This window comes from Plutella xylostella, chromosome 26 (genome assembly GCF_932276165.1).
Source record: "Plutella xylostella chromosome 26, ilPluXylo3.1, whole genome shotgun sequence".
Taxonomy (NCBI): Eukaryota; Metazoa; Arthropoda; class Insecta; order Lepidoptera; family Plutellidae; genus Plutella; species Plutella xylostella.
The window spans coordinates 1,677,218-1,694,723 of NC_064006.1; the positions used below are offsets into that span (position 1 = coordinate 1,677,218).

The window sequence follows — 17,506 nt, forward strand, 5'->3', positions numbered from 1 at the left end:
TATTTTATTTTGAATGTATTATGAAAATGACATTATTTACAAACTATATCTGAATGTCTCTATGTAGTAATGTCTGACTAACGTGGTAGGCTCATGTGTTATTATGTATGTAGGTATATTATAGAAACCTAGGTTTTGATAGGTGTCATTTTACAGTTAGTGCTTTTCCGTTATTATTAGCCAAAAATATTGGTGATAGTCTAAAAATCAAATTTTAAAAACAGATTTTTTGCTTAGTTAGCTTTATTATATAATTGTAACTTATAATCGTTCGTAAACCTACATAAGTACTTCACACACCAACTGTATTAAATTATCACTTAGGCAGGTTTCACTGAAACATTACATTTGCACACCACTACCACTTACACACAACACAAGCCTGAAAAAGTAAACACCATCTGTTTTTCATTGTGCTCGATAAACTCAAAATTATTATAACGCCCGCCCCTTACATCGCGGCCCTATTCTTACACCGCGGCCCTATTCTGTGCGTGCGACCCCAAACCGTAGAACAATAACCATATCGCCATCGCAAAAGCGACTGGGGCCCTGAACGCATGAATCATATGGGTTTTAACCCGATTACGGCTTGGGCAATCTTATTACAGCACCCTTTTCTCTCCTGATGCTCTGTGACAGGTCGTAACGTAGGTACATTGTGTTTGTGTTAACCTGAATAGAATGGAATTGTTTAAAGGAAAAGTTTCTGTCTGTAAAACGTTACATTGTTATTATTCTTTTTCTTATTATTATTATTAATCTGTGTTGGTGCTATAGTTATTATAAGGAATTTCAAGTTGATTATGGTCGAAATATAAAAAGTCACGACACTTAAATACATGAATATCTCAAACTAAAGGAAAGGATTTCTTGTTTCAGAATTAGCCATTAATTAGCTATTAGAAACATGGCAGATTAAACATTTATACTCGTATTGGTTGAATGTACATAAGACGTGACTCACTGACATTTTGTTCTATCAACAATTTGCTTGTAAATGTGGCATTTCGTGCGGCGAACTCGACTGAATAAATGGAACCGTGCCTTTAAAGCTAAATATGAGGGGAGCGGAGTTACTAACAACCTTCTTAAACTATGGTTAAGTTACGTATTCCCCGCAATTGCTACATAATTTGCGGTCACGTGAAGCAGCCATTACGCTTGTCGGCCGACCAATGGGATCGCTGCTTTTAATGCGGGTTCCATTTTTGAAAAGAACAACACAAAACACCGACTTAGTCTCATTTGAATTCGGAATCAGTTTCGTAACAATAAGATTGTGGATTTTTGTTTTCATTTCAATGGACTGGGATTAAAACGAATCTTATTATAGAAAAATGTGTAGCCATACCAATAGTTAGTTACTTATTATCTTTTGCTACGTAGGTACTTACTTATTACCAAAGTAATTGCTGTCGTATTCCATTATGGAAATGATTAGGTATATGAGATATAAACTATTAGTTATTATCTATCATTTGGCATTGAAAGCAATATCCTAGTTAGTAACAACATTGCCTCATCTCACGGATCATTTAATGCAAATCGAACGATTACGGAAAACACCGACCATTACCGATCGACCGACCAATCGCAGCACGCCATTTAAGCGAAAGTAATTGAGTTTCAAATTTTAAAAACGTAAACGCTGTCCGCCATCTTGGAAGCAATTTAGTGAAACATGTAACTGCTACTCAGAAAATGATTGGTTACGATTACAATTCTATGTTTTTTAACCACTTTTTGAGGTGATTATTTTCATGAATTCTTGTGGTTAACTCTTAGCTTTGTATGGTCATCGGTTAAGTCGGATTTCCACGAAAGACCATAATGTAACGTGTAATTTAGCATTTATTACGACGAGAAAATGTTGATTGTTTCCATAATCAGTTGCAATGCAATACCTAAGTAATTTAAAAGGAATGATTGTTTTCTGTAGAAGAATTGTATTTATTCATGAGTGCCTCCTACATTTGAATGTGAAACGTATTATTAGTTACAATTAAGTCGTGATTTCAATTACAAAGATAAGATTTAAACGTGCAACGAATTCCTGAATTGTTATTCATTTGTTTTTTAATAAGTAGTTGCCGCAGTTTTTTTTTATCAAGATTGTAGTAATTTTACGTGCACTAATCTTGAACTATTTTTTAAATCGGTTAACTTTATAGGTAGTTTGATTCAATTTTAGTTTTGTTTATGTAGCTCCTAAACAATTTTTTCCCGTGGAAATTTAATCGAGTGTTAATCCAGTTTGTCAGCTAACTCCATACCAAATTTCGTAAATATCGGTTCAGCCGTTTCGTTGTGAAAAAGCAACAAACATACACATAATCACAAACTTTCGCCTTTATCATATTAAAAGTAGGACTAGTACTCCCTGAAATACTTATTTAATTTTAATATGTTATTAACAAAGAATGTTATCTTCCACAGCATCATTCCCCATCACCCGTCGCATCGGCCACCCGTACCAGAACCGAACTCCACCCAAACGCAAGAAGCCGCGGACTTCCTTCACTCGACTCCAGATCGCAGAACTGGAGAAGCGCTTCCACAAGCAGAAGTACCTGGCGTCGGCCGAGCGCGCCTCGCTCGCCAAGACGCTCAAGATGACCGACGCGCAGGTCAAGACCTGGTTCCAGAACCGACGCACCAAGTGGAGGTGGGTCAAGTGCTGCATGTACTTTATGTAGGGTTATTTAAAGGATGTCCTGCGGTCTATGTAGTTATGCGAAGCGTCAATTCCTATACCATAAAGAGCTGAGCGAGGCGAGGCCATACGTATCAACCCTCCATTCTCTAAAGCCTAGAGAGCCGAGTGAAGCGATAAAATCCTGAAAGTCAAAACATGCAAGTAATGCAATGTAGGTATTGTTGACCAGCATGGATTTCCCATAAGGTACCAATGAGATATATTATATAATAATTTTGCTCTTCATCTCACAATTAAGCTGTATTTAACTTTACGTTCTCAGTTGTGAAACCGGCGGCAAGGTAACGATAGTTATGCAATGTTGTGTGTCAACTGTCTAGTTAGAGCTTTCAAGATAAAGCTAGTTTAGCTTTCCAATCTTAATAGAACTTTGGTTTGGGTCAAAATCAATATACTTTAAAGGCAACTGCGAGGGGTCTGAGTAATTTGGTTGAATTTCAAGTAAACTTATTTGAATATAAAATGTTTAGTACGTTTTAAGAGAAAGATAAGGCTAGGTAAAGAATTTATTTTGGTTACACATCGTTAAAGTAAAAACGATATAAAAGAACAAACTTCGGGCATTCAATATTTAAAATAGATGTCGAGCTAATACTTTGAATAATTTTGAATTTACATAAGTAGGTACAAGACATGAATTAAATTACTATGACCTATGTAAGTATTTATAATTAGTATAAAAAATCTCTAAAAGCATGTAGGTATAAATTTGTAAATTAATTTTTAATAAATAGGCTATTCAAAAGAGACCAGTTTTTCCAATAACTTGTTATTAGATACAATAAGTTTCTTTAAAGATGTAGTTTTTAACCAGTTTATCTGAAGCATGTTCCATAAATAAAAATTAAAAAACTTTTTGTCTGCACTATCACATTTTGTTGAACATGATTATGGCCAATATATGAAAAATTTTAAGTACTTAAACATTTAATACATACTACATACAATTATTGTAATATTATAATATGAATGATGATACTCGTAACATAATATGATTTCCGCTATAGGACCTCTGGTCTGGCTGGCATACTTTACTTACTTTAAAAAAATACAACATTATGATTTATGAATGAAACTGCTAAATAATTTATTGTCATGAAATATTTATTGAAGTCTGATTGAAACTAAAGCAAATGTAAGCTTCATTCTTTCTGTCTGAGAAAATTATCAATAATCGAGCGACCGAGCGAGACATTCAAATTAAATCATTCGAATTCGGCGTCGTTATTCCAAATTCAAATTCCAATACCGGCCAGAGACAATACGAGATTGCGTCCGGGACTCGTGTTGGTGGCATCACAGGCGATTACGTTCTAATGGACAAGCGCTGTTTGTGTTCAGAAATGATAACGCTTACTTGATACACGCTGATACGCTCGGCGCCAAGCCACTGCCTTTACGAGAAAAAAACAAAACACAGCCACACTGTGTTGCCATCTTTGCCCATATTGGGTAAAGCTCGTAATTTTTATAAGCTTTTCTATATACAAAATAAATGAAAAATAAGTATAAGCTATCTAATTTTTTTACTCAATGAGAAAATGCTACACACTAAATATTGAGTGCAAGTAGAGTCAAATATTCTGTTTCTACCAATATAAGTGTAAGTGTGAATAATAAATAAATAGGTATCAAATAGATATTATTTTGTGTTCTCACACCATTCACTAGTAGTCACAGGTAGGTAGTATTTAGGAACCGTAATCAGTGTCAATCATTACATATTTGTACACAATGTTCAAAATATTAACGTAAAAAATAATGTAAAGTTTGGAATGCCTCATACTTTTCGTATTTAAAATGGCAACACAGAAGGCGAGTAAAGCACCACACACACGGATGGTGCGCGATCTAACAACATTCGATAATGCTGGCTGATTTAATTTTCTTTCTTGTCTATCTCTTTAGGTTTTAAAAATAAATGCTGGGTAAAGCAGCCAGCGCTGGGACACCGGAGGTGCTTTTGTCCTATCTATTGATAATATTGCCCGATTATTTGCTATCTGTGGTGGTTGCAGCAGCTATTGTATTGTACTTTTACTTGTATACATACTTTACTCTTGTACTTACATATTATTATGTGCAATATGGAAGATTACAGAATATAGGTACCTACCTACTTTCATATTTTCTGTTTATTCTCTATTAAATTAGAATTTAAAAGTTCATGAATACCTGGTAAAAATGTTTTTCTAAAGAATACAGTGTGAAAAAGCTCAAAAACGTTATGTTTTCCCGCCGTCGCGCCGCCGCCGCCGGCCGTCGCTAGACTTAAATTCCATTTTCAAAATCTGTAGTTCTTAAAAAAATCAGGCCATTCCAATGTTCTTATCGGCCTGTCTCGCCGTATTAAGCGGCCGTGTTAATGAGTAGCTTATCTCAAAACTTCTAGTGTTGTTTGTTGTTTATTATTAAAAGCCGGGTTATCTTTTGGTGACGTGGATTGAAGGGAATGCTAGTTGGACTGTGGCTAGTATGATTAATTCATCGTTTCTTTGGTAATCTTATGATGGTGTCTTGTTTGAAGTTATTTAGACGCTTGATCTAGCTAGACAGTGGCTACGATTCCTATTGGAGTCTTAAATGAAACATCAGCTATGGGTATCAGTCCATGGCTTTATTAATTTATATTCAAACTAGGTAGGTATTAGAAATACTTACACATTTCAGAATCATGGATTTCAACAGTCTAAATAAATCCATCGAAATAACTGCGTACCTACATTTGAACAGTATACTTAGTATAAAAAATAACATATAACATATAACATAATATAATGCGTTCATATACGTAATTTCTTAGTAACTTGCAATTTATTATTCCTTCCACATTGAAAGCGATTCGGATAGACCGCATGCCCAAAAAGCCCGTGATTTGAGATTATTTCGACACTAATAAATAATAAAGCATTCCAATATCAATGACAAATGGTCTTCTATTATCTTTATCCCGAAAAGGTTATTTAAATTAAATCGAAATGTAACATTATTCCAAGTGGGAGCCAGGCCCATGGTCGGATAGTAGATAAGGATTATTAATTTGATAGGATAGCCAAGAGATTTTATAGAGTCCATCTATAGATGGATACAATATTCTTTATTTGTACACACACAAGAATATAAGTTATTACAAAGCTTATAATACTACAGACACAGTATAACCCCCTTATTCATAGAGAAGTTACAGAACGTTTTAACTAATAAACTGTTTTGTCCCTCTCCGACAAAATACAATTTGTTCTTTGACAGAGAGGGACAAAACAGTTTATTAGTTAAAACGTATTGTTACTTTTCTATGAATAAGGGGGAGAGTCTATAAATGGCGGTCTTATTTCTAAATGCGTTTTTTTTTCAAGACAACCTATGTGTACAATTTATGAGCAAATAGGCTCAGTTGTACTAAGTAGCGACTAAATTTCATGATCCTGAATAAACCTATAGACATTATGGGACTAGATGGTAAAAAAACTTAATACCACAGATGTAGAACACTGAACACAATGCAATTGTCTTATTTATTAATAAATTGTCAGATTCAATATTTTATCTGCGCCATACCTACATTTATGATAAGAGGTGACATGAAATATGGCCTATTGATAGTAAAGGCTTTTACTTATAACATATACTATTGTGTTATACAGGGTATAAAAAAAGATTATTGTAAGCAGAAAGGCTATTCTACAGGGTGTTGTAAAGGAGGTAGTGATTTTTGCAACCACCCTATATTTATTGTTATAGATTTCGACATAGTTAAAAAAAAAAAATTGAGAACGTTGGTTATCTAATTGAGATTATAACATGAATGTGTTCAAATTTAAAACTTAACACTTATAGGTGTGAAAATCAGCCTTTTAGCCTTATCTATGAGTAAGTGAGTGGTTACAATTATTACTTGTTATTTACCGTCTTACGAATTAAACCTCAAGTTAACTAACATATACTTACAGTTAAACTATAAATAATACTTATAGTGTCCGATAATACTAACTGCAACCAGAAACAAATGCAACATCAAACTAACAGTTTATCTATAATCTCTTATTCTTTTTCATTCATTTAGGGCTACCAGTTAAAGAAAAAAATCTCTGTTAGCGGAATTTACCATAGAGGTGTAGTAGTACCTAGTAAGTACCTTAGGTAGAGCCAACATTAAAAAATACGGCAACAGCTAGGTGAGTTAGCAACAGTTTGCCTTATAATTATTGTTTATTTATTTATTTATTTAAACACTTTATTGTATGTATACACAAATTACACAGTTTAAAGTAAAAGTTAACAAGTACAAGAAAGAACAATACAAGTATATATATACAAAGGCGGACTTATCGCCTAAACGCGATTTCTTCCAGTCAACCTTTATGGTGTGGAAATAAAAGTAAGCCTATAACTCTTAAAATTAAATAAAACTACTGTATACACAGAGACAATCAAGTGTAACCTAATCCAAATTTAAATAAACATATCTAACTATAACCTAACATATTAAGTTCTAAGCTAAAAATAAATAAATTATTAATAAAATATTGCTTGTACAAGCATACTTGGCTGATTTTTACTTACTCTTAAACCCGTACAGATATCTAATTTAATCATTTCTAAACCAAAACCATCTACACAAATCGTCAACAAAACCCAAGAAATCAGTCCCAGCCTCACAAACACTAAACAAAACGCATACCCTCCTCGCATTTATTGATCCCGCAAACCGTAAAAAACGGCCCGAAAGTCAAATCTCTATAACAAAGGTCGGCTAAGTGGCATCCTATACCCACGATATATGCCGTGTATAGCCCAGGCGGTAACATGGAGTAACTGGGGAGTTGAATATTGTATGAGATACACCACTCTCCAGTTTGAGCCATCAAATATTAAGCGGTGGCGGAAAGGCGTTCCCCTGCAGCCTACATGTATTGTCCGTGTCCGTCCCGGTTATCGCCTATTTTTGTGACTTTTACGCTCGTGAGGAAGATTAGGGTGTTTGTAGACGCACGGTTACCTGATCCGGTTGGCGGCCGCCGCTTCCGTGAGACGTTTATTTATTTTAGCTAGGTTAAGAGATGTCAATGAAATGATGCAGACATTGAATCAAGATTACTTAATTTAAAAAATATTAATTTAAAAATTCTTGAATGGTTGCATGCCTAAATAAATAATTATGTAATTTAATAGAAATGTGTTAGTTTAATATACTAAATATCCATAAACACGGCGATATAGCGACTTTCTATGCTCATAGATGACGAAGACTTTATTATGCTTTAGAACTGCAATTACTTCGGAATGTGGAGACTCGATCTACAGTCCCGTATACCACCATCTTAATGCCACAGCCGAGCCGGTCGTGTATCGTCACCCTTACCCCCTATATTTGTGTCTTTATGCCGGCTTTCCCATTTAGACGGGTTTTATGTAAAGATGTTTTATGTTGGGCTCTGCCGTTCATCGTTTGTGTATTGTTGCTTTCATGGCTGCTTGGGACAGTTTAGCCGGTGCTTTTAGGCCTCTGTTACGGATATAGGACCTTTTAGCTGTAATGTTATAGGTTTATTAATAACTGATGCGGTGGAGGTTTCGGCCATTTTTATTTATTGTATGTAAGTATATCTTTTGAGTAACTAACTCTGTATTTATTTCACGGTAGTTAATATATTTGCGACGCTTATAATGCAATGTATCGCAAGTTATTATTTTTATATCTATTTATACTTATTATTTACGCAACCATACAATTATGGTAAACTCCACGCAATAAGAAGAAGAATTTCTCTATCGCTTAACAAACACTGAAGATACCAAAACTCAACAATTTCAACCAACCCTAGCCCATTCCTTAGGCACGGAATTGCTCATAACTGTCCATAAAAGTTCCTGCAAGGCGAGAATCGTTCGGAAACCAATTCCAGCAACTATCCACAGAACGTAAAGGTCTTCGCTAATTTTCTTCGAATCACTCGATTCGATATTCAAGTATCGAGTCCACAAATCGAATCGGAATCGTGGCACGCTCCAACACGTGATGTTTAGCCAATCGCAGCGCAGGGGTGGCACTCGCCTTATTTATTCATTCACCCTGTTTCATTTTCTTCCTGTAATTCTTTTCCCCCTATAAGTGAATATTAAAACTCTTACTTCGCTCCGCCATTGCGAAATCTACTGTTAACCGTTGTGTATAAAGTCTTGTTCAGCATCACAGGTTTCCATCTTCTTAATTTCACAGAGATGTTTGTTTGTGTTCTTATAATTAAGGCTCGTAAGGTCTTTGCGTAAAGGTGGAGAATCGTTTGTGGTTTTTGATACATTTGTGTCGTTTTTTCGACGGATGTGTTACTTTGGATGTCTTTTGGATAATTGCTGCTTGTAGTATGTCTCCTCAGGAATTAGGGTACAAATCCGTTTGTTGATTGATACGACTCCCGTAAGGAAGTGACAATGCGACTATCTGTTCGGGGAGGGAGACGCGGAAATGTTTTATTTTCGTTAATTTTTATACGGTACATTCTTTTAGGAATGTATTTATCTAAGTATATTTACTACCACAAATCATTTAAGTGTATTTTATGCAAAAACCTGTAATTAACAGTAAAAACAGGAGGAAATTACAGTTTAAGTGCCAATTTCTCCATTCTCGGTTAGAGCATAACCAGGGAGTAGTGGTTAACTTTTGACACATCTGTCATGAATTTTATATGTAGGTAGATGACGTTTAATTTATAAATTGGCACTAAAACTAGGTTCTTTTAATTTTGTATACCTATTTTCATACCAATAACATAGACTGTAGATTCACGTGAACATATTTTAAACTCGCGTAAAAAATCTGACTTGTTAATTTTGACCCCCTAAGTCAGTTTCGGTATACCATTTTTGAAATACCCTGTATAAATTGTAGCCATCTTCCTTGATACCAATCTAGTCGAATCTACCCTCAAAATAACGAAAATATGGCCGAAGACGAACAGTTGCCAGACAGAGTAAATTATTCAGAAGATCGTTTCAGATTTTAATGAAACCTTTTCTTTCTCTTTCGAAATGAAACTTTTGATGCTTTTCCGCGTTTCCGTCGGACATTTTGTCACATTGTGAATTTTAAAGCTTTTTCGGAAAAAGCTTTTCGACAAAGCGACTTCTGCGATTGAGTGACGTCGTTTTAAAATGTTAAATATTTACATTTTTGTATCGAAGTTTCTATTAAAACAAGATTTTATGCTACTCTTTTATGGCACAATCAAAAGTTACTAAAAGCCAATCCAATGAAACTGAAGTGTATTTCTAACGACTGAAAATAAATATACATTATAATTAGTATCAACATCAACCTATTCCAAGTGCCAATTTCTCTATTGTCGGTTATCTAACCGACAGGGATCGATTATAAATTAAACGTCATCTCCATATAAAATTCATGACAGATGTGTCAAAAGTTAACCACTACTCCCTGGTTATGCTTTAACCGAGGATGGAGAAATTGGCACTAAACCTATTTAATTGATTGTAGCCTAAAACACAGGCTATGTGTATTATTTTCTAATCTGGTGGCAAATAGGTCTCCTTCTAATTAACAATGCCTGTTTCACAATGTCTAAATAAGGCTCTCTGAAATTATACGTTTTAAAAAAGTGACACCACCATTTTTATCAAACACCTAACTTTTATCCTGACATTCTGCAACAGGGATTAAGAATACGGTAAAACCGAAAACTAATTAATAAAGCTCCTCCTAATTGGCCGGGATAAATTTGTCCGACTCAACCGGGACCGAGCAAAATGAAGAGAGTTATAAAATAATCAGACTGAAATAGCTAATTGCCACCCCTACTTGGCTTATTTAAGGAAAGTTTAATTGTACCGCTCTTTATCTAATTATAAAGTCGCGGATAGGGATGTGCTGAGAGGGAAAATCGATAATAACTAACGAAGAAGCCTATTTTCATCTGTTAATAAATGTAGATACATTTTCAGACTTATGTTAGGTACGTCGTAATTACGACAAGAAAAATATTACACTAAGGTTGTTACATACACTCACGGGCAATGAAAAAGTTCCACTCACAAAATTCCGCCACCAAACAACTCAAATTTTTTCAAACATTTAAATAAAAATTTGAACGAAATATTACTGTGCAACTCATACTGCAAGGGAAAATACAGGGCAAAAGAAGACGGCCGTAGAAGAACCCACTGGCTACAGAACCTCGCCGAATGGTTCAATATGTCCACCATAGAGCTATTGCGAGCTGCGACTTCCCGGGCCCAAGTGGCCATAATGATAGCCGACCTACGATAGTAGATGGCACCTGAAGAAGAAGATTACCGTTTTTAGTTGGTAATATCCTAATGCTCTGTTAAATATGCTTCAATGTTGTAGAAGGCCTCGTTAAGGTAGCTTTTTCCGTTTAGGAGTAATTTGGTGTTTTTGTCAGTGGAACCTTTTCATTGCCCGTGAGTGTACATTAGAAAATAAAACGTGGAGTTAAGTAGGTTCTAAAATGTTTTATTTTCAGAACTATTGTTTGTGTGTGCCCATAGGCCCATACATAGAATGTATCTAATGTAACTTACAATAGATTTTAGAACCTACTTAATCTATTATGAAGTAAATAATTAATTAGTCCAATTACTAATGTTGAGTGTTCTGGTTCAAAATTTATTTAAAACCTTATTCCTTTGCAATCATTTTGAGTTACTTTATTCCTATTTCTCAGTAGATCTTTGCCTCCCTAAGGCAGGGCTGGTTATGGTTTTATCGATAACGCAGTCTACAGTTATGGCTTTCAAGCGGGAAATAAACAAAAACGGCGTATCCGAACGCTGCAGATACGCTGACTTGCGCTAAGATTTATGCGTTTTATTCGTTTTCAATATTTCTGGGCTTGTTTTATTCATTTTGAACTAGGTGTTTAGTGCGTTAAAAAGTGTATATAGGCAAAAATCTACTTCCCATAAACAAACTTTCTAAAAAAAACATATTTTTTATTGTTATCATTCGTTGCGCAACATTCTTGAGTTTCTAAACATTTCAAATTATCGATAAACAAACTAACTGTGCGCTGTATCTGTATGTATTGATTAATAATGTATCCCATCACTAAACGTCTGGCGCATTAACCGTTAATAAATTTCTTACAGCTATAATGTACTTAGCGTTGTGCTCAATCATTTATTAGAAACCCCCTTTAGGGGCGGGCCTCCCCTCGCAACCAGAAGTAGGGGTATTCAACTTTGAAATCCGCCATTTTGGAACTTTGGTCCGTTGTCTTAAAATTACAATTGAAGGTTTTAATATCCGTTTAAGAATTGACGAGATGTAAAGTGACAACGCTAACTTTGCAACAGAAAAAAGTACCGATGCCAAAAAAGTTTCATTTCAATAGTGCTGGTGTATTGGTAAACTTAATAATCATAACACAAAAGCGTTGATATTAAAATAACAATAAATCCATAATTGAGGCCCGTTGACGCATATTATTCACTATTTACTACCGAGCAACTGTACCTACCTACTCTATTATTTATGTTTGACATTCTGTGGAATACTGTGGCTGTGCCATTATCGCCATAGCTGAATTTTAAATTAATTATTATGTAGTAAGTACCTATAAGTATCTGGCTCCCTATCACGAACTTTTTTTTAATCGCGCTATTCCTATAATTCATTCACGATTTTATTTATATATTTCAGCAAATAAGATCTCACGATGAATTTTATTTTTATTTTTCCAATGACTCTTATGACAAAATATATTTAAAATTCTTTGTAGTAATCAAGTCAACAGGCCTTAAATACTAGAATAACATTGATCTGCAATTCCATAACAGACGCTTAACCCAATCGACTTATCAAACACAACACAATTAAACACAGACCTAACAACGCCAAGAAAGGCCATTAAAATTATTAACATTACTCAGAGCTAAGCGCCAAATTAATGCTTAGAAGCGTCCGCTAATATTTCATGAGCCAAAGTGGCCACAGGAAGGGGGGGGGGGGACTTAAATGATTTATGTCAATTAGTTGCAGATTCTATTCCAACTGGTGACAGGCAAATTAGTCAGTAGACTGTTTGAGGGAAAGAGACAGAATAGATGAAAAGTTTCAGCTATTTCAGGTGTTATTGGATGGTGGTTGTGGCGTTTCAGTTGAGATAGTTTGTTCATTGATTACTGAATTAGGTATTTTAGTTAGTTGGTCGGCTATGTTGACTATGATTGATGTTATGGGCGGACAGATTTGGGTTAAATAGCGTTTGTACCTAAGTAACAAAGTTGGTAAAAATAATTACGTAATGGTCAAAGAGTTTTCTAAAAACACTTCTAGTAGTTTTAATAGAGCTTAGGGCCTGAATGTACGATACATTTGAGCTTTTTTTCAGGCTTTTGAAAAATAAATAAGTGCTAAAGTAAAAAAATAAATAACTAGTACCAATTACACAAAAATAAGTGTTCAAATTGTTCAGTACACAGCACCTGCAGAAACACATTGTAAAAGGCATAATATGCGTGTGCTTTTAACCACAAAATTTAAATGACGTAAAGTTTTACGTGCATTTTTTGAAAAGTTGCCCATAAATCCGCACTAGGCCAGCGTGGTGGACTGTGGCCTAAATCCTGCCTCCATTGGAAGGAAACCCGTGCCCCAGCAGTGGGGATGTGATGGGTTGTGATCATCATCAGTCAATAATCAGCCACTGCTGGACATAGGCCTCTCCCAAGGAGCGCCACAACACTCGGTCCTCGGCCTTCCTCATCCAACCACTACCGGCTACCGGCCTAAGGTCGTCATTTGTCACCACGGTGACAAATGCTTTCCGGCAGTGTTACATACTCAGAAGATGCTGCCTGTAAAGTTAAAGTCAAAGGCTGTATAGCAGCCAGACGGCCACAGCTCGTAACATTATGTCCTGCCGAATCCATAATTTATACTCACAACGTGGATGAATCTGGCGACGGGTCGCTCGATTAATCGCTAGATTATAAGTTCTGAACGTATTTTTCAGTTTTTTTATTATTATTATTTTGACAGTGTTAAATGGCAGGATCTCTCTCAGTTTATATCTTTCTAATCAAAAACTATGTACGTATTCTTAAATCTTAACGCATCGCATTAATATTCAGCAAATACCTACTTCATACTTCATACCTTCATGACCAAACAACCCGCGTTTAATAACATCGCCGACAAAAGAGGCCAAGGCATGAAAATAACAATTATTTTAATTCTCCACTCCGTTTTTAGCTCCAAATTATTTCTCTCAGCTCACTTTACTTGTAATAACCTAGAACCAACCGCAGCACCGCAGATTCGTCACTCGACCGGTCGCCCGATATATCCAGACACAAGTCCTGCAAGATCTACGAGATACTCAAAACACGACTTTATGGTCCCGAGACGCTTACCGCAATTTACCGCGTCTTTGTGCTAATTTTCTCGCAACGTCTGTAAAGCTGCGTACAGACCGGCCCAAGGAACGCCCAACGATGGATTTTTAAAATACATAATACAGAGCAGATTGCAGCAACGAAACCCATTCGTTGGCGTTCGTTTGGCCGGTCTGTATGCAGCTTAAAACATTGGCTTCCAAACGTTAGAGTCTATTTTCGCTCGAAAGATCATCTAAGTTAATGGCTGCGGTACAACTTAACTCCAGCCTCTACTTAAAAGGGGTGACGACGCTTTACTTAAACCGTCTCTTAAGTTAAATATTAATTCCTTGGAAGAAAGTCTGGAGTCTTTAGCCCAAGTTAAGTATTCTGATATTTTCACCTGGGCTCGGGTCAAAAGGGGTCAATTCTGCGGTGGAACACTCATTTTTATGAGCTTGTGCTGAGTAGGTACATTTTTGAACTCTTTTTTTTTATTATTATGGCTTTGGTTAGGTCATTAGAACACAATACGATCAATTATGTCAATCTATACAGGTTTTGCTAATTAAATTATGATACGTATCCTAAATTTACAGTTAAAGTAGTTTAAATTATTAAAAAACAACATACTTAATTATTATACAATACAGACATAATAAAACGCGATTAACAGACAATTAACTCTTATAATATTGCATGAACACAAGTTACAAAAAAAATACAATTCTATCCATTTCCATATTAAAGCAAAATTACTAATACAAATTTTATGTTACAAGGTACATAAAACTTTTATATCCCGTCTATTTTCCCTTATTTACATAATGCCCATGTGCAATCTTGCTAATTAAGATACTATGAGCCTCCTTGAGTAAACATGAAATTTGCATCTCTATCCACTCAGTAAAGTGCAAAAAGCCACATACGGGGACTTAAGTCTTTATAGCCCCAGTTAATAAAGACGTAACTCCTTTGAAGGATTTCGCGAATGCATTTAGAGTAACTGTACAAAGCTTTTAGTTGTAATCAGAAATGTTGTCTTTAAGAGTTAAAGAGTATCAATTAAGTAGTTTTATCAATTAATTGAAATTGTAACCCTTATTTGAGTCGGCAGTTGCAAGAGCCTCGCTACGTTTAGTGACTTCATTTAAATGGTGAGATTACAACACAGTATAACTTTATTGATAAAACACAACTTATATTTACTACAAAATTTTAGATAAGTACATACAATAATTATTATTAACAACTTATGAAAACATCTGGTAGCCAACTCCCAACCACTTTACTTACGAAAAGGAGAAACGTCTCGACAAATAAAACCCCACTTCTACCTTCTTATTTTGAACTAGCTGTTCCCGCGCGCTTCGCTTCGCCTTAAAAAGTTTTCCCGTGGGAATTCCGGGATAAAAAGTAGCCTATGTTCTTTCCCAGGGTCTAAACCGTATGTATACCAAATTTCATTTAAATCCGTTCAGTAGTTTTGGCGTGAAAGAGTAACAGACAGATAGACAGACAGACACAGTTACTTTCTCATTTATAATATTAAGTTAGGATTAGTACGGTTAGAAGGTATGTGACTTTATTCATTGGCATAATTACAATGTTTGTCATTAGATTTAACTTAAAACGGTTTGACAGTAAACAAAATGCGAACAGTTTTGTGTTTTCATTTTGTAAATGACACACATGATCTAGTTCGTATATTGTAAATCCAATAATACCGCGTAAAGTACAGTTGTATGTTATTTTATTGTGGCCGCGTTAATTTCCTACTTGCCTCAATAAGTCACACACACACACACACACACATACACTTATGTTACAATGGGATGGCGTTGTCTCATTCGGTATCATTAAAAAGTTAAGGCGAAGAAACTTCGACAGTAATTCACTTTTCATTATGGCTGTACGCTCCAAAGGCCGTATGTTCACTTTTAACCAAAAGGCGGAAGTCCTAACTTTGCGATCGGGGAAACAAATGAGTTTGAAAATACTTGAATGTCTATCTGTACGTCCTATTAAGTAGTAAGTTGTGAAGCTAATTAAAGTACCTATATACCTATTTGAATGGAAATTCTTGGTAATATCATAGAATAACGAGTACTAGTACTGTACTTGTTATTCTATGGTAATATGTAGACATTTAATACCTACTGCACACACAACACACACACACGCACTCACGCCTTGTACTAATGTACTCCCTTGCGGGGTAGGCAGAGGTGCATCGCTGCACCCACTTTTCGCCAGTGTTATGTTAGTCCCAATGTAATAGGGGGCGGGCCTATTGCCATTTTACGGGCACATCCAAGCTCAGTAGTCAGGTCACTAACCGCTACGCCATTCGGTCGTCTACCTACTAATACCTACTGCAATTTCAGCATATCTCGTTTCAGCTAACTTTATTTCTACATTTGCATTATAATACAAATTTACGTAGGTACATCATTATGTACGTATTAAATATGATTTTTTGTGTAGTAATTTTTTTATTAATTTATTTATAGGAGGTGATTCATGAGTAACCATTACTATACTTGGGAGACTCCATACATTACCGATTTTCTAAACAACCTACCCAACAGCATCCACTTTCTTTCCTTTTCTATCTATTGAGTCCACTGCCGGACAAAGGTTTCTAAACTTTTTTTTATTACTTTTTTAACCTTTTCTTGTAAATGTATGTGTGTTGTTTCTGTGTGTGTTAGAAATAAACAATTTTCTTTCTTTCTTTCTTTCTTTAAACCATATAACTCGACCAACACAACAACAACGTTTCAACTTCACCGTTTTTTCAGACGCCAAACGGCTGAGGAGCGGGAAGCGGAGCGACAAGCTGCCAACCGCCTGATGCTGTCTCTCCAAGCCGAAGCCCTAAGCAAGGGCTACATGCCCGAACCCCAGCCTACAGCCCAGCAGCTCTCAGCCCTACACTATCAGCAGCAAAGCGCTACAGCGCCCCCAGGGAACACAGCGTTAAGCGCTTTACAAAATCTACAGCCGTGGGCAGGAACGCCCGGTTTTTTAAACGCGCCGCCGACAACCGCCCCGCAACCGCACCCGCCGCCCGTCGCATCTCCTATATGTTAGGGTGTAAGTGATTTTAAGCAATTTTTGTATCGTGATAATCAAAGGTTGTCAATAACTGTGGGATAGAGTCAGATTTTGTAAAACCACTTTAAAAATGTGTAAAAAGTGAGCTGTTGTTAATTTAACATAAGTACATGGTGAGTCTTTCGTAGGTGCATATCCGAAAGTAGGCCGTAATTTTTCGTGGTATCCCGATCATTATAACAAAAGTTGTTTAGAACAGAATGAAAAGCTATGTAATCTACCTACTTTTGGATGTGCATCTACGAAAGACAGTAGGTATATAAGGGAAACAGCTATAAAAAGTAACTATAGGATTAAAACTTATAG

At 35.7% G+C, this 17,506-nt stretch overlaps 1 protein-coding gene across 1 annotated transcript in view; it reads left to right on the forward strand.

The window, feature by feature from the left end:
• Positions 1-17,301, forward strand: part of LOC119692140 (T-cell leukemia homeobox protein 2) — a 34,142-nt gene extending 16,841 nt beyond the window's left edge. Inside the window, exons 2-3 of the mRNA XM_048630680.1 lie at positions 2,440-2,668; positions 16,885-17,301. Of these exons, the coding sequence (XP_048486637.1) occupies positions 2,440-2,668; positions 16,885-17,176 (521 nt within the window). The 3' untranslated portion in view covers positions 17,177-17,301. The remainder of the gene's footprint in view (positions 1-2,439; positions 2,669-16,884) is intronic.
• The last annotated feature ends 205 nt before the right edge of the window (positions 17,302-17,506 follow it).